The sequence below is a fragment of the Myxine glutinosa genome, chromosome 8, assembly GCF_964187855.1.
Source record: "Myxine glutinosa chromosome 8, kmMyxGlut1.1, whole genome shotgun sequence".
Classification (NCBI taxonomy): Eukaryota; Metazoa; Chordata; class Myxini; order Myxiniformes; family Myxinidae; genus Myxine; species Myxine glutinosa.
Genome location: NC_136268.1, coordinates 93,501,577 through 93,525,239, shown reverse-complemented (window position 1 = coordinate 93,525,239; position 23,663 = coordinate 93,501,577). Strand labels below are relative to the sequence as shown.

General features: G+C 43.1%; 2 protein-coding genes across 4 annotated transcripts in view; one reads left to right on the top strand and one right to left on the bottom strand.

Annotated features, from left to right (window-relative positions):
• The window catches only part of MIGA1 (mitoguardin 1), a 102,451-nt gene extending 91,619 nt beyond the window's left edge, over window positions 1-10,832 (bottom strand). Inside the window, exons 1-2 of one of the 2 annotated variants that reach the window (XM_068124855.2) lie at window positions 10,606-10,832; window positions 949-1,096 (exon numbers count right to left, since the gene is read on the bottom strand). In XM_068124855.2, the coding sequence (XP_067980956.2) occupies window positions 949-1,096; window positions 10,606-10,784 (327 nt within the window). In that variant the 5' untranslated portion in view covers window positions 10,785-10,832. Of the gene's footprint in view, window positions 1-948; window positions 1,097-9,723; window positions 10,092-10,605 lie in introns of those variants that run through there. The other variant, XM_078783548.1, reaches the window with a different exon arrangement.
• The window catches only part of USP33 (ubiquitin specific peptidase 33), a 148,649-nt gene continuing 135,609 nt past the window's right edge, over window positions 10,624-23,663 (top strand). For both annotated transcript variants that reach the window (XM_068124850.2, XM_068124849.2), the window contains exons 1-2: window positions 10,624-10,759; window positions 16,827-16,912. In XM_068124850.2, coding sequence (XP_067980951.2) covers window positions 16,838-16,912 — 75 coding nt within the window. In that variant the 5' untranslated portion in view covers window positions 10,624-10,759; window positions 16,827-16,837. The remainder of the gene's footprint in view (window positions 10,760-16,826; window positions 16,913-23,663) is intronic.

Genomic DNA, 23,663 nt, shown 5'->3' with positions numbered 1-23,663 from the left:
TGCAACCACATACTTACATGAGCATTTCAAAAGGATATTGTGATGGTTGTCATCCTGAAAGAGGACGTTGTGCACCTCTCGGGCGTGTAAAAGCACATACACAAAGTTAGTCAGTTATATCTTAGTATTCTGTTCAGCAATTAAGTTAGATTGCATACTTGGGATAACTATGCGTTGCGAGCATGGGTTAGTATAACTTCTGTTCCTTTTCACCCTCTTTAATTTTATATCCTATACATTTCACAACACACACTCTCAATCCCTTTCGCATAAATTACACACATCCTATTGAGTTTTGTGCTATTTGTGCCTAATTGAGTGCAAATGCAGAGCTGTAGTGGAACAGAGAACGTGGTTCTCAAATAAATAAAGCACTTGCAACTATGAATGCTGCCATTTTGGCATTACCCTGAGTGCTCTCACCAGCACTGATGTTGCTTCCTGTATAACCTTCTTCTAGCATACTGTATATAATCTAGCTGTATACTGGACACTTCCTGTACAACCTGCTCAGGGTTGAAAATATAATTGTACAAAATTTCGGCAATGAACAATTATTTTTACATTACACAATGTAAAATATGTACAAAAAAAATGGTAAAAAATATAAAATAATTCAGCTCCTCTCTAAAGACTTCTATTAAAAGTGCGTAATGTTTCACCACTTCAGGATGGAGGTTCAAACGTTGTGCCCCACTCCACCTCTCAGGCAGTACTTGGTTCTGGTGGCATGTATGTCCTACAAGCTGAACTCCTCATGCCATTGTAGCCCAGTGGCTATCTAAATCCATACATATGCCCAGTGAATGCTGTGTAGCTAAATGGAGAAGTGCTACCTCTGCATGCAAACAATAAGTGTGACTCTCATCCACCGCGCAACATTACAGAGACAGACAGGCTGAGAGAGACTTTTGATTGGAAAAAAATGAGTGAGAGGGAAGGGCTTACCTGTGTTAAGTAGGAATAAATGAAGTTCGGTAGCTCTGCTAAGCCAAGGGCAGCAGTCATGAAGACAGACATGCCAGACGCACTTCCCTCCACATATTTCTCCAACTTGGCCATTGCACAGATTGCACACAGGGCAATGACAGCAATTCTGTCAAAAGAAAAAAACAATTCTCATGGCTTAGATTTATATCCTTGCATTGAAAAGTTTGCCATGATGTGTTGTGTGATTTCCTCATGTCCTGTCAAAGAATAATCAATAATTTCTCTCCCGATTCATAATTAGTCAATTTCAAAATGTCATGCCTTTAACCATTTCCAATTTAAGCAATCAATTTTGCTGACGTGGAAAACTCCAATAACCAACAACCAGAAAGCTGTCAATAAACTTTATGTAAAGCAGCTCATTTGAAGTATAAATCTTATGTTGGCCAATACCGCAGCATTCAAATAGAGTATGTTGAACTAATCCTATTGTTTTGTAAACAATTAAAATTATTGTGCTCATTGATGTATTATTTAAAGTAGAGCAATGCGACTGTGTCGCCAATATGCCTCCACATAGTACCACAATGGGTAGATGCCCTCGATCACTGTACTAAAAATAAACAAGTTTGATTTAAATCCCTTCAGCTGTTTTCAAGTATCATATTTTCACCAGCTATGACAGGTTTCACGTCGATCGGTAACGCGGTTTCAGAGAAAGGATTTTTTAAAATATCGGCTTTCAAGCTAATATGGCTGCCATACTACATGACATATGACCTTTAAAATGTACACTCTGCATTTGTATGGGTAGGGGATCACGTTTGTGAAGTTACATATTGATCGGATAAGGTTCGTTTTTCTATCCAAGATGGCTGCCAAACCACGTGACCTACGACATCATAATTTTCAAACTATATGCAACAGTGGTGGTAGATGATATTTGTAAAATTTCGCATCAATCGGGTAAGCGGTTTCAGAGATATAATTATTTAATATTGTCCTTTAATCCAATATGGCTGCATCACCACGTGAGCAATGATGTTTTCGTGATCATCTTTTAATCGCCATGCCGAGTCAATGACACACAAAGTTTCGAGTCAATTGATTTGGTGGTTTGGGAGAAGATTTAAAAAAAAAGGTTTTAGGTTAAATCCAATATGGCTGCCAAACCATGTGACCTATGATGTCATAAATTTAATATTTCAATACAAATAGGTCATAGATCATGTGCATGTAATTTCAGATTTTTAGGATAAGGAATTTGATTAAAACATTTTTTGCTGGTACAGTGCATTCAGAAAGTATTCAGACCCCTTCACTTTTTTCACATTTTGTTATGTTGCAGCCTTATGCTGAAATCCTTTAAATTCATTTTTTCCCTCATCAATCTACACTCAATACCCCATAATGACAGAGAAAACATGATTTTAGAAAGTTTTGCAAATTTATTAAAAAGAAAAAACTGAAATATCACATTGACACAAGTATTCATACCCTTTGCTATGACACTTGAAATTTAGCTCAGGTGCCTCCCATTTCTCTTGATTACACTGGGCTGCATTTGAAATATTTTTTTCAGAGGTCGAGGTTATCTCAACGTTTCTTATATGTTTTTTGCATGCTGAATTCAGAAATGTATCTAATTTCACTCAATCAGGTCAAGTTTTTATGCTATCTCAATTTTAAGGAAAAAAAATAATCAAAATTTTTGTTTTTTTAATTAGCATTTTTTAAATTCAAAATCAGACTTACATTGATAGAAAATGTACAAACTATACATATAATGACACACAAGTACACTTAATGTGGAAGAAAGTGCTTTCTCAATTACTTTCATTTCAATTTCAGAAAAATATAGATAAATCGTTGTTTCTGGCAACACCCAACTTCAGTCGCTCCAGCAGCTGCGTGGCTCAGTCTGGTGTCTCCTGTCCACTTAGGTGCACGTGAGCGGCAGTACATCCTGCGTAGTGTCCTCCTTACTATAACATTACTGTGATTCACGATGAATCGAAAGTGCAAGAATGACCCAAACAAGTTCTGCTATATCTGTGGTAAAGTGACCATGCCAGACCGGCAGTCTAACATCACACGTTTTGTAAGGAAAAGCTATCACGCATACTTTGGAATGAAACTTGGTGACCAGGACAAAGCCTTTGCCCCTCACATATGCTGCAAAACGTGCGTTGAGAGTCTGCGGCGCTGGAGCCACAAGAAGATTGAGTGTCTGCCTTTTGGTATCCCAATGGCGTGGAGGGAGGGAAGAGATCATACTAATGACTGTTATTTCTGTATGACAAACCTACAAGGTGAGTTTTTTTTTTTTTTTTTTTTTTTTTTTTTTTTTGTATACAATATCGAGGCTCGTGAAAGAGCGAACATTAATCACACAGAAAGACAAACCGACACATAAAACATATAACATAGGGAGCGGTAGACAAGATGGGGAGAGAGGGGGAAGGACACAAACACAACATTTGAGAGCAGGGACCGAGAGACATGGAGACATCGAGAGATCTGAGAGAGGGCGAGGGCTTTGGGGGGGGGGGGGGCGTGGGAAGGGGGCAGTGGGAGAGGTATAAAACATATGGACACTGCCAGGACTTCCAGGAAAGAAGTTGGAATTTCAAACAAGGTGGATCTGGGGTGAATTAGCGGGGGTAGAAAAGATCAAGGTTTTGGATGGGGGAAGATAAGAGATGGTGGTGAACAGCTGTTTTAAAGACCTGGAGGGAGGAGTGGGATTGAAGGGAGTGAGGGAGTTTGTTCCAGAGGCGGGAGAAAAGAGGAATGAAAGAGTGAAGGTGAGCGGAGAGCCGAGATTTCGGCAGTTTAACCATCAGAGGGTTGCTGGCAGATCTTGTGCGACCTGTAGGAATATTTGGGGGACAGAGCACAGAGAGAGCTGGGGGTGCAAGGCCGGAGAGGAGTCGGTAGAAGACAGAAAGACCACCTACCTGCCTGCGGTGAGTGAGTGAAAGGCCCTCAGAGATAGCTTCATCGCGGGAGATTCCAATAATTCTGAAAGCTTTGGTTTCAACAGCGTGAAGCCGAGCTAGGTGTGAGGCAGGAGCACCGGCCCATAGGGGAGAACAGTATTCCATTGAGCTGCGGATGAAAGCCTTGTATGTGGTGAGGAGCTCAGGTGTGCCGAGGAAGGACTTCGCACGACGGAGGATGCCCAGTCGGCGACTGGCTTTGGAGGCCAGCTTGGAAATGTGGTTTTCCCAAGAAAGATCATGGCAGATAGTGAGACCCAAAATCTTGAGCGACAGAACTTCTTGGAGAGGATTGTTGAGAAAGTAGATGGGAGGGTTGTCCAGTCGATCTTTTCGGAGAGACATAGTAAGAGTGTGAGATTTGTCAGGATTGAAAGACATGTTCCACTTGTTTGACCAGTCTGTGATTTTGTCCAGGTCTTCAGAGAGTGAGGAGGCAGCAGACTGCCGATCTGAGGGAAGAGGAATGGAGCGGCAGAGAGTGGAGTCATCAGCAAAGAGATAGAGAGGATTTTCGAGAGAGTCAGAGAGATCATTGATGAAGACCAGAAAAAGCACGGGGCCCAGAACACTGCCTTGGGGAACTCCAGCCTGAACAGGAAGAGGAGATGAGAGAAACCCATTCAGGGCCACACGTTGACGACGACTAGAGAGGAAGTCCGCCAGCCATGCGTGGAGATTTCCATGGATACCAAAGGAGGAGAGTTTGGTGAGCAGAGCGGGGTGCCAGACCGTGTCGAAGGCACGTGATATGTCGAGGGAGACAGCTCTAATTTCCTGTTTGGCATTGAGGACCTCCATCCATTGTTGAGACAGCAGAAGCAGCATGTCCAGAGTAGAGTGACCTGGTCTGAAACCAAATTGATGATCAGAGATCAAGCCATTGGAGAAGAGGAAAGATTTCATATCAGAAGCAATGATGGATTCCATGACTTTGCTGATAATTGGGAGAAGGCTGATTGGTCTGTAGTTGCTAGGATCTGTTTTTGCACCTTTTTTGTGCAAAGCGGTGATGTTGGCTGATTTCCAAGCAGATGGCAGTTGACCTTGAGCAAAAGAGAGGGTGAAGAGAACAGAGAGAGGGTGAGATAGAGCAGCAGAGCAGGATTTTAGGACCCGTGGGCTGATGCCGTCGGGTCCAGTTGCAGAATCAGAGTCGAGGGTTGACAGAAACTTTTCCACCTTGTCAGGGGGAAAGGACACGGAGTCCAGGAGCAGCAGGGTACGACTGGGTATGGTGGGTACAGAGAGGGATGGGTTTGGGACACAAGATTTAGAGGCAAACACAGAGTTGAGGCATTCAGCTTTTTCACGTTTTTCGAGATTTGTTTGAGTTTAACTTTATGTTTAATAAATTCCCAAACATTCTAAATTGTTTAACTTTATATATCATGTCACCCCCTTGACGGTATGTCTATCTCTTTCATTTTAGGCATAAATCGAAAAAACAAGCAACACTTAAAGAATCCAGACGTGCCATCTGCCATTAAACCAGTGCCTCATGGACCAGGACTTCCAATTCCAGCAGCACCCGAAAACTGCAGACATTCGGCATCCGATTCCGATGAACAAATGGAAGATGGTGACATATCTGGTACATATCAACCTACGGGCGAGACAAGTCATCCCAAACTCTTTAGCCAAGCGGAGTTGAACGATTTGACACGAGATTTGTGTTTGTCCACAGAATCTGGTTTCTCACAGTCTGAGAGTCCTTTAGGTGCTTTTTTGCAAACTCCAAGCGGGCTTTCATGTGTCTTTCACTGAGGAGAGGCTTCCGTCTGGCCACTCTGCCATAAAGCCCAGATCGGTGGAGTGTTGTAGTGATGGTTGTCCTTCTGGAAGTTACAAGTGTTGTAGTGATGGTTGTCCTTCTGGAAGTTTCTCCCATCTCCACACAGGATCTCTGGAGCTCAGCCAGAGTGACCATCGGGTTCTTTGCCACCTCTCTTACCAAGGCCCTTCTCCCCCGAATGCTGAGTTTGGCCAGGCGGCCAGCTCTAGGAAGAGTCCTGGTTGTTCCAAAATTCTCCCATTTAAGAATTATGGAGGCCACTGTGCTCTTGGGAGCCTTCAATGCAGCAGAGATTTTTTTTGTCGGCTTCCCCAGATCTGTGCCTCGACACAATCCTGTCTGTGACCTCTGCAGGCAGTTCTTCGACCTCATGGCTTGGTTTTTGCTCTGATATGCATTGTCAGATGTGAGACCTTATATAGACAGGTGTGTGCCTTTCTAAATCATGTCCAATCAATTGAATTTACCACAGGTGGACTCCAATCAAGGTGTAGAAACATCTCAAAGATGATCAAGAGAAATGGGAGGCACCTGAGCTAAATTTCAAGTGTCATAGCAAAGGGTATGAATACTTATGTCAATGTGACATTTCAGTTTTTTCTTTTTAATAAATTTGCAAAACTTTCTAAAATCCTGTTTTCTCTTTGTCATTATGGGGTATTGAGTGTATATTGATGAGGCAAAAAATGAATTTAAACGATTTCAGCAGAAAGCTGCAACATAATAAAATGTGAAAAAAGTGAAGGGGTCTGAATACTTTCTGGATGCACTGTATACCACTTCACCTATGATGTCATCATTATCATGCTTTTGTTCCCCTGGCGAAAACCGAGCACATCCCATCTAACACAATCCCGACCGTGAAGCATGGTGGTGGAAGCATTGCTTTTGGGGATGCTTTTCAGTGGCTGGGACTGGGAGACTTGTAAGGATAGAGGGAATAATGAATGGAGCCAAATACAGCTAATTCCTTGAGGAGAACCTGCTTCAGAGTGCAAAAGACCTTAGACTGCGGCGAAGATTTACGTTACAACAGGACAATAATGCCAATCATACAGCCAAAGCAACATTGGAATGGCTTCAGAACCTTAAACCAGAGAGAAGTGAAAACACAAAGGTGCACAAGTTGGTTACCTCATCGTCGGGTCAGATTCTTTATGGCCCAAACATGGACTTAGAGCAAGAAATGTATACGACGTTCCATGTGACAACAGAGGCAAAGCAAGCATTGGAAGTGCATGTTGCGATTGAAAATCAGAGGTTGACCATGGAATTGGATACGGGGACTTCCGTTTGTAATGAGTAAAATAACTTTCAAGAAATTGTTGTCTGTAGGTGACAGGTCAGCTTGTGCAGTTAAGCCATCTCATAAGGTTTTGCGCACCTCCACTGGTGAAGCAATTCTGTTAGTAGGCCAGGCTTTTGTGCCAGTGGGTTGGCAGGGGTCGAGGACAACTTTAGTTATGGTTGTAATTGAGGGCCGAGGTCCGACACTCATGGGAAGTAATTGGCTTGCCAAGGTAGGTATTTTGGGGGAGAGGGAGTAGGGTGGAAAGATGCTTCACCTTTGTCCATTGAGAATTGACAAAGTTTGCGAACAGTTTACACAGGTGTTTGCAGCCAAACTTGGTATACTGCATGGAACTAGAGCAAAATTACATGTAGATCCTGGTTCAAAACCAAAGTTCTTATGCTGGCAAGGCCAGTGCCTTATGCTGTTTTCAAAAAGTAAGAATACAAGGCGAGAGCAGAAATATATCACAATTAACACAATTATGGGTTGTTCAGATACAGTTTGCCTTTTAGAATGTCGTCAGCACCGTCAATTTTCCAGAGGGGCCATGGAGAATATTTTGCAAGGACTCTCGAATGTGGAGGTTTACCTCAATGATGTTCTCATCATGAGAGATTCTGAGTCCAGGCACTTGGCACATTTGCAGAAAGTGCTTAAACGGTCCACTGAAGTGGGCCTGTGCATCATCAAAGGCAAATACTCTTTCCAAGTGAAGGAAGTGACCTACATTTGGTTACAGAATTGATTCTGAAGGTCTTCACACAACTGCAAAGAGGTTCTAAGCCATTTGGGATTTGCCCATCCCGCGGAATGTCTCTAAGTTAAAGTGATATCTGGGACTGGTAAACTACGATGGGAAATTCCTCCGAAGCATCTCTACACATCTTTCCCCATGATACAAGTTGCTGCGGAAAGACGTTCTGGAAATGGGGGCAGGAATCCTTCAGAACACTGAAAACTGTAAATACCTTAGTTTCATTTTCATAGATAACCTGACATTATCTAGCAGGTTAACATGGCCAACAGAACTCTAGGCTTTCGCAGAAGAAATGTTGGTGACTGCAGTCCTAAGGTAAATGTAGCTGCCTATTTAACACTATGGTCAGTCCTATATTGGAATATGCATCAGCAGCACGGGACCCATATCTCCAGAAGGATATACAGCAACGAGAACAAGTCCAGAAAAGGGCCGCTAGATTCGTCGGTGGTAACCATGGGGATAGGATGCCAGGATATGTGGAGAAAATGCTGAGCGACCTCAGATGGAGAAGCCTGGAGGACAGAAAGAAGAAGGCCAATGGGCTTAATATGCTGTACAAGATCAACAATGTCTTGGTGGAGATCAATAAGCAAGTATTTACAACATAGTGACGCAATAACTTGATGACTTCACTCACCTCAGCACTTTTTCCAAGAGGTCATAGACTATGCGGCACTCACACAATCTTTCTTTCCCAGACTCTCCGTGATTGGATCCGTCTACCATCATCATGTACTGCAATCTCTTCATTGGACTCATTCAAAACACTGTTAAATCAGATCCAATTCCCATTCATAAACCTATATAACACTCAGTGAGAGCCTCAGATTATTAGAGGAAGAATGAGGAGGAAGGTAAGGAGGAAGGTGAGAAGAAAGAGGCAGGTAAGAAGAAGAAGAAAGAGGAGGAGGTAAGAAGAAGGAGAAGAAGAAGAAGCAAGAGGAAGGTAAGAAGAAGAGGAAGAAAGAGGAGGAAGGTAAGAAGAACAAGAAGAGAAGAAGGAGGAAGGTAAGAAGAAAAAGGGTTAGAAGAAGAAGATGAAGGGTTAGAGGAAGAAGAAGACGGGTTAGAAGAAGAAGACGGGTTAGAAGAAGAAGAAGGGTTAGAAGAAGGGTAGAAGAAGAAGAAGGGTAGAAGAAGAAGAAGGGTAGAAGAAGAAGAAGGGTTAGAAGAAGAAGAAGAAGAAGGGTTAGAAGAAGAAGAAGAAGGGTTAGAAGAAGAAGAAGAAGGGTTAGAAGAAGAGGTTTTAGAAGAAGAAGAAGAAGAAGAAGGGTTAGAAGAAGAAGAAGGTTTAGAAGAGGAAGAAGGGTTAGAAAAAGAAGAAGTGTTCGAAGAAAAAGAAGAAGAAGATGACAGGAGAAGAAGAAGAGGGCAAGAGGAGAAGAAGAATGATGAAGTAGAAGAGGAAGGTGGATAAGGAAGAAGAAGGATGATTGATAAGGAACAAGAAGGACGATAAGGAAGACAAAGAAAAGAGGAAAAGGAAGAAAAAGAAAAGAGGAAAAGGAAGAAAGAGAAAAGAGGAAAAGGAAGAAAGAGAAAAGAGAAGGAAGAAAGAGAAAAGAGGAAAAGGAGAAGCAATTAGAGGAGGAGGAACAAGATCAGCAACGTGAATGCAGATTAGAAAATTTGTCATCGAACAATATTGCTTTCGATAAGTTGTCTTTCAGACACCTCGGGTTTTTCATCAGAAACGGGTGCACAATCGGAAAACCCGTCCATTGTAGGTGTGCACCTCTGACACACGACACGTCGTGACAAGTGACGGTCATTCAGGTCAAATCTGCAATGTCGTTGTAAAACGCAGAAAAGAAGAGTAAAAAAAAGACACTATAAAGTACATGTCAGAAGTTGCGCAGCTTGAATCTGTCAGCACCGACCTGTATGACCGCCGAAGGTGTACACAAGTGACGATGCAAGTCAGAACGCCTGACCAACTTACCTACGACCGATCAGTTCCCGTTGAGGTCATTGGGTGTAGTTCGGGAATCGAGTTCCTCCATGACACCGTAACATCGGGATGACGTTCAGTCGTGACGCATGCGGGTTGATTATAAGAGAAGACGCTCCGACGATCTAACAATTACTGAATTAGATGTTGCCTTGACTACGTCGATTTAGACAGGCAGCATGACCTGCCTCGATGTTCAGGTGAACCGTACTGTACTGGTACACTACGATTGGAAATTCCTCCCAAGCGTCTCTACACATTGTTTGCAGTGAACCGACCGGGAGAGGGCCCACAGAGCGCGCCAAGAACGGAGCACAGCATCCGCCCCCACTTCACGTGGTCAGCCATCGATCTTAATAAACATCCTCTTCTTCTTCTTTTTACACGAATATAAATTAGATCTAAAGGCCTGCAGCGATTATTATCAACATATTCATTCATATATATATTTTATATATATATATATGTAATTGCGGAAGTTTGTTCTGAAATCTCGAGATAGTCACCTTTGTTATTGTTTTATTGTGTCGACTTTTTAGCAATCGTGATGTAAAATTATCGTTTTTGTCTTACAGTAGATAAAAATCATCCATCGCTTGGGATTGGGATGCTAATTCAAGGAGAGGTATTTTGCAAGTTGCAACTCTGTAATTAATCATTTTTCTTTAAAAACAATTATTTTTGCGTTTTCCTTTTTTTGGGGGGGTTGCAGTCTCTTCGGGTTGAGCAAACGCAAATTTGGATTGGAAAAACGAAGCCGGGTCAGGCCCCACTGACGTGAACACTTTTAAGTTTTCAAGTTGCCCTGAAGGCAGGTCCGGACGCTGTAACCACTCGCGAGTATCCGATGTTCTGACTCCAGGGCATTCTTACTTTGTAACGTCAGTAAAGGGAGCAGGTTGAGCTCTTCTCCAGCGTGTTCCGGTGTCAGTTGTCATTTGCAAAGCTTCTTCTTCGTCTTCGTTTTGATTGTCGGTGCAGAAGGTGAAATCTGTCGAAAGACAAGGAAGAGGTTGAGAAACTAGAGGTAAACGGGCGTTAACATGGAACATGCTGATGCTCGCATCTATTGCCTTGCACTTGCAGTTTTTATTTGGACTTTAGACTTAGAGTATTTGTCGTTTCAATTAATGACAAGAGCATTTGATTTATGGGGCCTCCTGACTCAATTTAATCTGAGGCCGTTAAGCGGTTAACGCGTCGCCCACATTTCTTGGCCGTCGAATAACCGCGGTGACTATATCCTATTTTTAAACAAAAATATGACTGAAACGGAAAAAATGGTAACATTTGGTAAACAACAACAAGGAGAAGAGTATTACTAGTCTTCGACCACTACCCTACCTTGTAAGATCGGAAAGTTTTTGCCAAGCCCTTCACGAACCGGATGGCCAGACATGACGTTCGACTGAAGCTAATTTGGGCAGGTTAGCCCGGGAGGGTTAGGTATTAGTTAGTCAGCTATTAGTCGCCAGCTATTAGTCATTTGTTCAGAGTTTGCAAGGATATACGACTATGCCAGCAGAGTAGGAGCAAAGAAATGTAAAAATAAATAGTAAGCTACTCCCTTTCTAAATATTGTCCCATCTTCTGCATTTGATATAACTCCTGTCTGCCTCCCAAAGCTTGGTATCCGTCTGCATATTTAGGGAATGTCTGCTTGTACGTATTAAATTAATCCTGGTGTTTGCTTACCTGTTAAGGTGGCTAGCTTAAGATCTTAGGGTCTTGGGTTTGAGCCCCTGTCGTGCCGATAAATAACACCAGGTGGGTTGACTCAAGGTGGGGGGGGCACTGGAAAAAAAATGATGGCGAATTTTTTATATATATATTTTTTATATTTCCATGATCGACTACATGCCCAACAAAAATATCCATTCACCTGATGTCAACAGAGCTCAAGCCCTAGTTGCTAAAACATCCCCTTACAATGTGGGGTGTGAACGAATGGGGATGAGAATGGTATAGCAAGTCCAAACAACACCAGGGTGTTTTACACTAATGATACATCTACAGTCACGTGAAAAAGTAAGTACACCCCGTGTAAAGTTTTGACTTTTTCAACATACAGCTATTTGATCTTCATTCCAACATTATTGATAGATAAAGGAGATATAATATAACAAATATCATGAAACATTTACATTTTGTAGTCCATTGTATAATTTAAATAAACATAAATGCAAATTTCGCATGTGGAAAAAGTAAGTACACCCTCGGCTCTAATAGGTGGTATTGCCCCCTTTGGCAGAAACTACCTCAAGTAGGCGTTTCTTATAACTGTCTACCAGTCTCTGACATCGACTGGGAGAAATTTTTGCCCACTCCTCCATGCAGAATTCTTTCAGCTGTGCGATGTTTGAGGGTTTTCTTGCATCCACAGCTCGTTTCAAATCCCCCCACAACATCTCAATGGGATTTAGATCGGGGCTTTGACTTGGCCATTCCAGAACCCTCCATTTCTTTCTTTTCAGCCATTCCTTGTAGGATTTACTGGTATGTTTAGGGTCATTGTCATGTTGCAAGGCCCACCTTCGGTTGAGCTTCAACTTTCCAACAGATGGCCTCACATTATCCTCAAGCACCCTCTGGTACAATGAAGAATTCATTGTGGATTATATGATGGTGAGCTGCCCAGGCCCTGATGCAGCAAAGCTGCCCCAAACCATAATATTTCCACCACCACGCTTTAGAGTTGGTATCAGGTTATAAACCACCTTTAGAGGCCATTTTTCACCACCTGATGTCGTTTTTGCACCTGATACAAGTTGGTATCAGGTTCTTGTGGTCAAATGCTGTCTTTGGTTTTCGCCAAACATGTCTTCTGGTACTGTGGCCAAATAGCTCTACCTTTGACTCGTCTGTCCAGAGCAAATTGTTCCAGAAGTGCTGGTCTTTGCCGAGGTGTTCATTGGCAAACTTTAATCTTGCGCTGATGTTCTTTCTGGACAGCAAAGGTTTCCTCCTGGCACACCTCCCATGTAGATCAAATTTGTGCAGCCTCTTTCTAATGGTAGACTCGTGCGCTTTGACATCAACAGTGGCAAGAGCTACCTGTAGGTCCTGTGATGACATTCTGGGGTTCTTAGAGACTTCTTTCAGCATCTTGCGGTCTGCTCTCGGGCTGAACTTGCTGGGGCGGCCTGGCCTGAACAAGTTGGCAGTTGTTTGGAATCTTCTCCACTTGTAGATGATCTTCCAGACAGTCGAATGATTGATTTAAAATTGTTTGGAGATCTTTTTAAATCCCTTCCCAGACTCGTAGGCATCTATAACCTTCTTTCTGAAGGCCTGAGAGAGCTCTTTTGATCTAGGCATGGTGACGCCGCACACTTCAACAACAAAGAGCAAACCAAACTAAATGTCTGAGGTTTAAATGAGACAGGTTCCTCCAAGATCCTCTCTAACGATGTTCTAATCATTTGCACCTGAGCTGGTGCACCTGATTCTAATTTTAGGTATTTGAAGTAGTGATAAATGTAGGGGTGTACTTACTTTTTCCATATGCGAAATTTGCATTTATGTTTATTTAAATTATACAATGGACTACAAAATGTAAATGTTTCATGATATTTGTTATATTATATCACCTTTATCTATCAATATTGTTGAAATGAAGATCAAGTAGCTGTATGTTGAAATATGTTGAAAAAGTCAAAACTTTACATGGGGTGTACTTACTTTTTCACATGACTGTATAATATCAACATTTGGCTGTGTGCATGTGTGCGTGTCTGAACTCTATGCAATCAAAAATGGTTTCGCCGATCCACCAGTTTTTGCATATGTGCTCGCTTCTCGGAGTACCCAGGTTCAAGTCATGGGCACCAAATAAATGCCTCTCCTCCCACCCCCCGCCCCCCGCCCCCCGCCAGGGTGGGGAGATGACACCGGAGGGAGGAGATATTGAAGAAGACTGCTCCTTTTGCATCTTCAGATGCATAGGGCTGCCGAAGCAGTTTCCTAGGCTATTGGGCACAAAGCTGGTACTCATTTTGCCGACCTCGGAAGGATGACAGGCTGAGTCAACCCACCTGGTGTTAATTAAACGCAATGACAAGGGCTTTAACTCAGGACCCTGGAATCTCAAGCCAGCCACCTTAATCGTTAAGCCAACACCAGGCTTGGAGATATTGATGGTGGGGGAAACAACGACGCATGTGTATGAATGATCGTTTTAAGGCCATTTTTCCCCGCTAGAGCGGGGGTTAGCCTTGCAGGCCCCATGACAATCATGGTTCCCTGTTTGAGGCAATGTTTTTATGGCCGGATGCCCTTCCTGACGCCAACCCTTGGTCACGCTCTTACGATGCACAGGGATACGGTGTACCTATTCTAAATCGGGGTACACACCGTGATCATTCATCCCAGCAAGCTGGTACTCAATTTGCCGACCTCGGAAGGATGACAGGCTGAGTCAACCCCCCTGGCGTTAATTCAGTGATCGACCGGGATTCGATTCGAAGGGGTGGGGGGAGGGCGGGGAGTGAGGAGGGGGTAGGGGGAGGGCGGGGAGTGAGGAGGGGGTGGAGGGAGGGCAGGGAGTGAGGAGGGGGTGGGGGGAGGGTGGGGAGTGAGGAGGGGGTGGGGGTGAGGAGGGGGGAGGGTGGGGAATGAGGAGGAGGGGGGAGGGGTGAGAGGGTGAGGGGGGAGGGGTGAAAGGGGGAGGGTGGGGGGGGTGGGAGGGGTGAGGGGGGAAGGGCGGGAGCATGGATAGAGCAGTCTGTGCAAGACCAGAAAGGAGGTGTTGGAAGACAGAAAAGCCACTAACCTGTTCGCGGGAGATTCAAATGATCTTGAAGGCCTTGGTTTCCACGGCGTCGAGCTGAGCAAGATGTGAGGCAGGAGCGCCAGCCCCGAGGGGAGAGCAGTCCTCCATCAAGCTGCAGATGAAAGCCTTGTAGGTGGATAGGAGTGGAGGTGTGCCAAGGAAGGACTTTGTATGACGGAGGATGCCCAGTCAGCAGCTGGCTTTGGAGGCCAACTTTGAAATGTGGTTTGCCCAAAAAAGATCATGGCTGATGCCTGATAGTCAGACCCAGGAGTTCAAATGACTGAACTTCCTCAAGAGATTGTTAAGAAAGTATATGGGAGGCTTTGCCAGATGGTCATTTCGGATAGAGATAGTGAGAGTGTGAGATTTGCTAGGATTGAAAGACATATTCCAAGTGTTTGACCATCTTGTGATTTTTTTTCAAGGTCTGAAGAGAAGGAAGAGGTTGCAGCCTGTCTGGCTGAAGGATGAGGCATATCGTGGCAGAGGGCAGAGTCATCAACAAATAAATAAAGCAGGATTTTCCAGAGAGTTGGAGAGATCATTAATTAGATCAGGAATAGGACTGGGCTCCGAACACTACCCTGGGGCATTGCAGCTTTGACAGGGAGAGTTAATGAAAGGGTTCTGTTGAGAGCCACACGTTGGTTACGAGAGTAGAGGAAGTCTGTAAGCCATGTGTGGAGTCGGCCTTGGATGCCATAGGCAGAGAGTTTGGAGAGTAAGGCAGGATGCCAGACTGTATCAAAAGCACGAGATGTCCAGAGATGGCCAGAATCTCATGTGTGACAGTGAGGGCCTCCATCCATTGTTGGGTGAGTAGAAGCAGCATATCCAAGGTGGAGTAACCTGGTCTGAAACCAAATTGGTGATCTGAGATGAGATTCAAGGTGATCCAAGATGTGGTTTAAGGTAATCTGAGATGAGGTGATCTGAAATGAGCTTCAAGCAAGAGGTGTACCATCATCTCATTTCATCCCTATACCTACTCATAATCTTTTCCAATCTCATTAACCTGACCTATCTCAACCCATTTACTTGCAGGGTAGTATTTTTTCCTTCCCTCTTCTAGAATTTTCTTCTCTTCCTGTTTGTTCATTCCCTTGCTTGTTGTGTCCAACTGGTACTCTATTACTTCTCTGTCAATTCGTTACCGTTTTACCCTCTTGTACCTTGCTCTACCATGAGGCATGATTTTGTATAAGAAAAAACATAAAGTAATGCCTCTCTTAAATCACATTTGGCCCTTCATCTTGGATCCAGTACTTTTGATACTTTACTCTTGACCTTTTACCCTTGAAAATCCCTTATCACTTACCTTTTTTCATTTGAAGTTTTTTTTACGAGGCCCTGTTTTTGCTTAATTGAAGAAATGGCCTCTTTAATTTTGTAAAAATTGCATTGATATTATATTTTCATTGTTGGGGCTAACCTTTTCACATGTTATGCCATCATTGGTAGTATTGTTTTCGGGTTGTCCATTTGGCTGTCCGTGCGGCTGTCTGTCTGAGCGTCCATGATATGTTTTAGTTATCGTGATAACTTAAGAATGACTGAAGAGATCGAAGTCAAACTTGGTACAAGTATGTATAATGACGTAAAGATGAACTGATTCGATTTTGGCATCAAGGGGTAAAAGGTCAGAGTCTGGAATAGGGTTTTGTTACCGCGATAACTTAATAACGGCTGAAGGGAACTTAGTATAACTTGGTACAAGTATGTATAATGATGTAAAGATAAACGGATTATATTATGGGGTCAAGAGATCAAAGGTCAGAGGTCCTGTTGGGTAAAAATTCTGTTACTGCACTAACTTGTGAAGCAGTGATGGGATTTTGACCAAACTTGGTATGAGTATATACGTATTATGATGCAAAGATGAACTGACGAGATTTTGGCATCAAAGGTGAGGAGTGAGGTAAATTTGGTGAGGTCAGATGTCACGTCAGGTAAAAATGTGATACTTCAGACAAGCTGAAAAGATTTAAATCAAACCTGGTACAAGTATGCATAATGATGGAATAATGTGGGCGGAGGCATATCCGTCGATGTTGCGACATCGAAGATTGCCGTTCTAGTTGATGTACGTGTTTTCTTGTTTGTGTGTGGCAAACTTTCTTACAAATCTCTGTTTTTGTAGTGCTACTTACTCATTATACCATTTGGTTGGCTCTGCATTTGTTTCTGTCCTTCAGACATTTGAAGGTTTTGCATTTTTACGTGATGTACAAGGAGGTGAGGAGTAAGAGTTGTAAGTGCTTGTATCATATTATAATACAGGTTCCCTTCCTTTTTGTCTCATTCCCTTTCCTGCTTGAAGATTTGACAAACATGAGAAAATCAAAATGTCCTCATATGAGCTCTGTTGGTGAAGTTACCAAAGAGCAGTTGCTGAAGAAATCAAAGGTATATATCACGTGTGTGGGTCATTTTGTAGTTGTAGTAGGGTAACTATAAAGTACTTTACTATAGTGTACTGCAGTACAGTTGTATGCCACTAGTTCTACACTGGTAAGTTGGGAAAAATTACCGGTAGTTGAACTTCCTTTCGACTGTAGGATACTCCATGAAAACACACTTCACTTCTGTTCACTACGATACAACTACGGTACAGATCACTGCAATCCCACTGTAGTTATCATTTATTTGGGACAATGTACACTGTTTTCATCCACACAGGCAGTGTAGAATTGTAGATGAGCGAAAGTGGTGGGGTGTGAGAATTATATAAACTGAATTTTTTTACTTCCTGTTCAGGGTGATTCAATTATTCGGATACTTTATGCTTTTTCAAGTGGTTAAAGTCATTTTAAAATGACTTAAAGGTTTGAGATGTCTTAAAGGGCCTAAGGTCTGAAAGGTTTGAGATGTACATGCTTTGCTGCTGAAGTCTTTCAACAATTGCATGCCATCATATGATTGGCTGACCAGGATGATTTGATGTTGAGCAATTGTGTTTTATTTTTGTTGTGCAAAATGATTTAAAAATAAAGAATTGTTGTACACTGCTCCTTTTCCTATTCCATCTCCAGGCGCTGCATGACGTCATCGCCGGGCACCAAAGGGAGCCCAGCGATGACGTGCGCTGAAAGGGAATTCTCAGTTTTCACTCCGGTTTCTTCCTTGTTTGATTTCGTTCTTGCTTGTTACTTGCAAAATCGAAGATTTTTCAAGTATATTGGTCGGTTGCATTTGTGGTTCTGTCTGTCTGTCTGTCTGTCTGTCTGTCTGTCTGTCTGTTTGTTTGTCACCGGCCTACAGGTCACAATTTTCAACCGATCTTCACGAAACTTCACAAAATGGTAGAGTTGGTCAAAAGCAAGAAGCCTATTGTTTTTGGGGTCAAAAGGTCAAAAGGTCAACATAGGCCAAAGGTCACCAACTTTGCTAAATTTCTAAAATCCTCAATTTTCATCTGATTGACTTGAAATTTGAAGAGGACTTGCATATCTGGTCACTGAATTCAACCACCAAGTATTTTTGACGTCAACATAGACCAAAAGGTCAACACAGGCCAAATTTCTAAAATCCTCAATTTTCATCCAATTGACTTGGAATTTGAAGAGGACTTGCATATCTGGTCACTGAATTCAACCACCAAGTATTTTTGAGGTCAACATAGACCAAAAGGTCAACATAGGCCAAATTTCTAAAATCCTCAATTTTCATCCAATTGACTTGGAATTTGAAGAGGACTTGCATATCTGGTCACTGGATTCAACAACCAAGTATTTTTGAGGTCAACATAGGCCAAAAGGTCAACTTAGGCCAAATTTCTAAAATCCTCAATTTTCATCCAATTGACTTGAAATTTGAAGAGTACTTGCATATCTGGTCAGTGAATTCAACCACCAAGTATTTTTGAGGTCAACATAGGCCAAAAGGTCAACATAGGCCAAGTTTAAAAAATCCTCAATTTTCATCCGATTGAATTGAAAATTGAACAGCATTTGCACATTGAGTCACTAAATAGGGAAACGAACTATTTTTGAGGTCAAACGTTCAAAGGTCAACTCAAGGTCAACCTTCCAAAATCATCATTTTTCATCTGAAAAATCGTCACTTTTCTTCCTATTGACCTGAGCTTTGATCAAGATTGTCAATTTTAATCTTGATGAAATGGACAATTTGCTGTATCAATGGAATTTTTCTTCTTGGGGGTGGGGGGCGGATTTTGCAAGTATCGTGCTCCGCATGACGTCTTCTTGTTTTCTTGTTTGTCCGGGTGATATCTCAGCCATCCTTTGAGTTCGGAAGCTAAAATTTCAGCACAATAGTGAGCAAGTGCTTTGGCAAAAACATTAGTTTTTGTTTTTTGATTAATCAATTAATTGATTAGTTGCTTAATTATTATCGATTAATTAAGTACTTATTTATTTCCTTTCTCATCTGGGCAATATCTCAGTATCGATTAATTAAGTACTTATTTATTTCCTTTCTCATCTGTGCAATATCTCAGGCACCTTTTGAGCTAGGAAGCTGATATTTGGACACGACAATCACCAAGTGATTTGGCTGTAAATGGTATTTTTGATTTATTAATTCATCGATTAATTACTTAATTATTTGATTAATGACTTATTTTTTTAAGTTACAGATTCAGATGAAATGGTGGTGGTTTGGGTATTCTATTAGGCAGTTGATTAATGAGTTCATTATTTTATGATTATGATTTATTTTTGGTATTAATCACTTATTTATTTTCTTTCTCGTCTGGGCAATATCTCAGGCACCTTTTGAGCAAGGAAGCTGCTATTTGGTCATGACAGTGACCAAGTGATGTGGCTATAAAGGATATTTTTGATTTATTGATTAATCGATCAATTATTTTTTGATTCGTCAATTAATCAAATATTTATTTTAAAAATTTCAATTAATGACTAATTAATTTTCAAAAAGTTACATCTTCGGATGAAACACTCACTGGTGGTGGAGGTATGTTATTAGCCAATTGATTAAGAAATTATTTTATGATTATTTATTGATTTTAATTATACAATTAATCAATAAATGATTGCACACCTCTCCCTCCTAATACCGTCTCTATGTGCTGCACGGCAGCATCGCCGGGTGCCGAAGGCGCCCTGGCAATGCCACGCGCTGGAGCATGTTATTTATTTATTTGGTATGGGGGTGGAGTACTTTGAATATATCTGTACCTGTTTGAATGTTTTTTTGGTATTTAGCTTAAGGTTGATGGTAATTTTCTAGCTATTGTTTGGTTACTTACTTTTTTCTTTTGTTTCACCTGTAATTTCAGAAAGTGCTGACAACCATTCATACTTTTCCTCAAGTTTCATAGTTTGAACGTGAAATAAATTGTAGATGCGATAATTACTGCAGTGAGCAAAGGGGAATGGTATGATAGCCTAGAGGTATGCACACACTCCCCTTTTGACTGCCTTGCCTGGGTTTGCATTTGGGCCCGCCATCCTGGTGTTTTGCATGTAGAGCGATTGCATCAATGCATGCACTGTCTTGCAGATTTTTGTAAAACTGGGTGTTCCATTTGCTCGGATTAGTCAGTGGCCATTGAAGACCCTACAGTGTCCTTTGTGAAGTGGAGGCGAGCTATCACCGCACTCTGGCCAAATTCCAAATTCCTGCACCCTTAGTCAACTGTCTGTATCGGAGTGGTGGCCTCTCCGGGATTGCAACCTTTGCCTAGCCCTAGCAACTGCTTTGGCAGAACCGATTATCTATATAGAGTGAGTGAGCAAAGAATATTAACATAACCTCGATTCCCCAAAACATAACACATAATTTTGACTTACACATGCAAAATATGTGTATGCTCCCCAGCTTAGTAAAGTTGGAACACTTGTGCTGTTGTGTTTGTAATGGTAAAACCATCATGTTCAAATTAAAAATATACGTTTTCTGTTCCGCAATATTTCTTGAAGGCAATTAAAGTGTCCTGTGTTCTCTTTGCTACTTCCCAGGCAAGAGCATTCCAATGGTAGTACTGTTGAAACTAGTGCTGTGCCGGTTAGGAAATTTGACGATAACCGTTAACCGATGAGGAAAAAAAAAATCTGCCTATTAATTATACTGTGGCGGACACGAAAGCCCACTGGCGTGGTGACATCATTCAGCGCACCAAGTGGGCGGCGGCCACGCCCGAGGGGTAGGCGTGGCCTCAGGATATACACCGGGCGTGCAGCCCGGAGCGCGCCAGTGCTACAGTGACCTCTTGTCAATAGACACTTTTGTTTTAACCGCGTTGTCCACTTCCTCCTTGGTAGCAAGTCGCGCGCGTAGCACCGCGCTTCAATACTACCGATTCCGATCATGAAATAACTAAATAATGACGTCATTTCGCAGATTGAGTGTTTATCGTGCTTGATCTGTGCCATGACCGGATTGACGTTATTGAATGGCTGTGAATCGATACATTTTAAATCCCTTTTCTAATCGATTGGTTCATCGAACAGAACAGCATTCTGTTATTTTTTTAAACGAACAATGAGGTACCGTGTGTGGTAATGTTCATTCCGATGAAGCAGCATTCACCTGGAAGGAAGGAAAGAAGAAAGAAAGGCAGGAAGAAAGGAGGGAAGGAAGGAAGTGTGCTCATTGGATCAGTTATTCACTTATTATATTGACAGATATAAAATGAAGCATTTTCTGCTTGTCTAATCGTGTGAAAATCAACTTTAACACAAAATATGAAAATGAAGGAACAGGGAATCCCCGGGTTACAAAGGGATTCCGTTCCGAACAATTATTAATTAACTAAATAAATCGATCACCTGTTCACTCAGTGTTATAAATGGTGTTATCAGCGCACGAGTGGAGGTACTCACCTGGTGATTTCACGAGGTTAGTGCGAGAAGAACCAAAACAAGGAAAATTCAGCATCCATGGAACTTGTAGGCCTCCCACAGGGTAGCGCGGCAGCGACCCTCGTCATGGGGCTCTTTATGGCTCCGTTCAAATCGCGAATGGAGTTGATGGGAGAAAGAATCAGCGGCGAAATGCAAGTGATGGGCATTCGAATGGACACGATGAGCGGGGAGCTTAAACGTGAGATGGGCAAAGCGATGCGCAAGGAAATGGCGCCGTTCGGAAAGAGTTAAAGAGAGCGAAGCCAGACTGGCAGGAGAGATGGGGAACGTGAAGGAGGTGGAAGGACTCATACACCTTACACTTACAGGGGGTAGAACGCCGATCTCTATACTAACTGGATAGGAGGCTCGACCCTGATAGTTGACACCACAATCCGCCATCTTTGTTCACCCAAAAGGAATCATACATGCACTCTCGTCTCTCCACCACTGAATTCAATGCCTTCCGCACACTCAAAGCTTGTTCATGATTGTTCCAGAATGATCTGAAACCAACATCTACCAATGAGGTGTGTGTGTGTGTGTGTGTGTGTGTGTGTGTGTGTGTGTGTGTGTGTGTGTGTGTGTGTGTGTGTGTTTTTTTCATGCTTTCGGTGTCTATTAATTAATTATGTACTATGGAAATGTATGCTGAGACCCCTTCGACCTTTGAAGACCCTTTAAGACCCTCACGATCCTTAAGACCCCAAACACCCCTAAGTACCATTAAGACCCAAAACATCCCGAGGACCCAAAAGACCCAGAGGTCCCAAAAGAATCAAAAGATTCAGAAGACCCAGCAGACCCAAAAGACCCCCCTCCCCTCCCAAACTCCCGGGGACCCAAAAGACCGAGAAAATCCCGAGGACCCAAAAGACCCGAATGACACTAAATATCCCAAAAGACCCAGAGGAACCAAAAGACCCAATAGACCACAAAGACCCCACAGACCCAAAATACTCCAAAGACCTTTAAAGACTGGTCCCCCTGTGCTGTCTTTCCCTTGTGGTCCCCCTGTACTGTCTTTCCCTCGCGGTCCCCCTGTACTGTCTTTCCCTCGCGGTCCCCCTGTACTGTCTTTCCCTCGTGGTCCCCCTGTGCTGTCTTTCCCTCGCGGTCCCCCTGTGCTGTCTTTCCCTCGTGGTCCCCCTGTACTGTCTTTCCCTCGTGGTCCCCCTGTGCTGTCTTTCCCTCGTGGTCCCCCTGTGCTGTCTTTCCCTCGCGGTTGTCAGCTCTTTCACGAGCCTCGATTCAGTATACAAAAAAAAAAAAAAAAAAAGCTCAAAATACCAGAAACACCCCTAAGATCCTTGAAGACCCAAAAGGCTGAAAAGAACCAAAGACCCAATGGACCCCAAAGACCCAAAATACTGTTGCGGATCCCGGGTCTGTCGACGTACTAAGGGGGTGGGGGGGGGGGCGTGAAGTCCCCGGTTCCCCTCAGACACTGGGCCCACAGGTACAAAAACCACATTGCTGTTCCTTCAGTTTTCTACATCACCACAACGGGTGCCAATCTGATGGGGCTGGACTTATTCCACAGTCTTCACTTTCGGCTGGCTGATTCCTGTGGCGCAGACGTCCGACAGGTCACGACCACCTGGCAACACATGTTTCCTGCATTGTTCACAGGCCTGGGGTGCATCTCTGACTTTGTACGTCAGCCGACAGTTAACTCTGCTGTTGCACCAGTCATTCAACCCCTGCGGAGGGTGCCTCTGTCCCTCCGGGACAAGGTCACGGCCGAACTACAGCGCCTCTATGACGCTGACGTAATCAAATCCATCAATACGTCCCCTTCGATTTCAAACCTGGTCGTTGCACGAAAAAAATCTGGGGAGCTGCGACTGTGTGTAGACTTCCGGGCAGTCAACAAAGCCATCATTCCGGATAAATATCCCCTGCCCACCGCAGAATAACTCACCACACATTTCCATGGCTCCACTGTTTTCAGCAAACTGGATTTAAAGCAAGGTTACTTACAAGTGCCCCTGGCACCAGCCAGCAGAGACCTCACAGCCTGTGTCTCACACATGGGGGTTTTCCGTTACAAGCGCATGCCTTTCGGCTTTTGCTCGGCTCCTAGCTGTTTTCAGAAAATAATGTCTCATCTCCCAGCGAGCATACCTGCGGTGTCAATCTACTTCGATGATATTGTGCTTATTGTGGTGCATGGTGCCACCCAGCCTCAACATGATGCTCGACTACAACAGGTTCTTTGTCAGCTCTCTGCCCATCGCGTCACACTCAACGCTGCGAAATGCCTCCTCGGGGTTCCAGAGATAGAATTTGTGGGGTGCAAGCTCTCAGGGCAAGGCATCACTCCTATC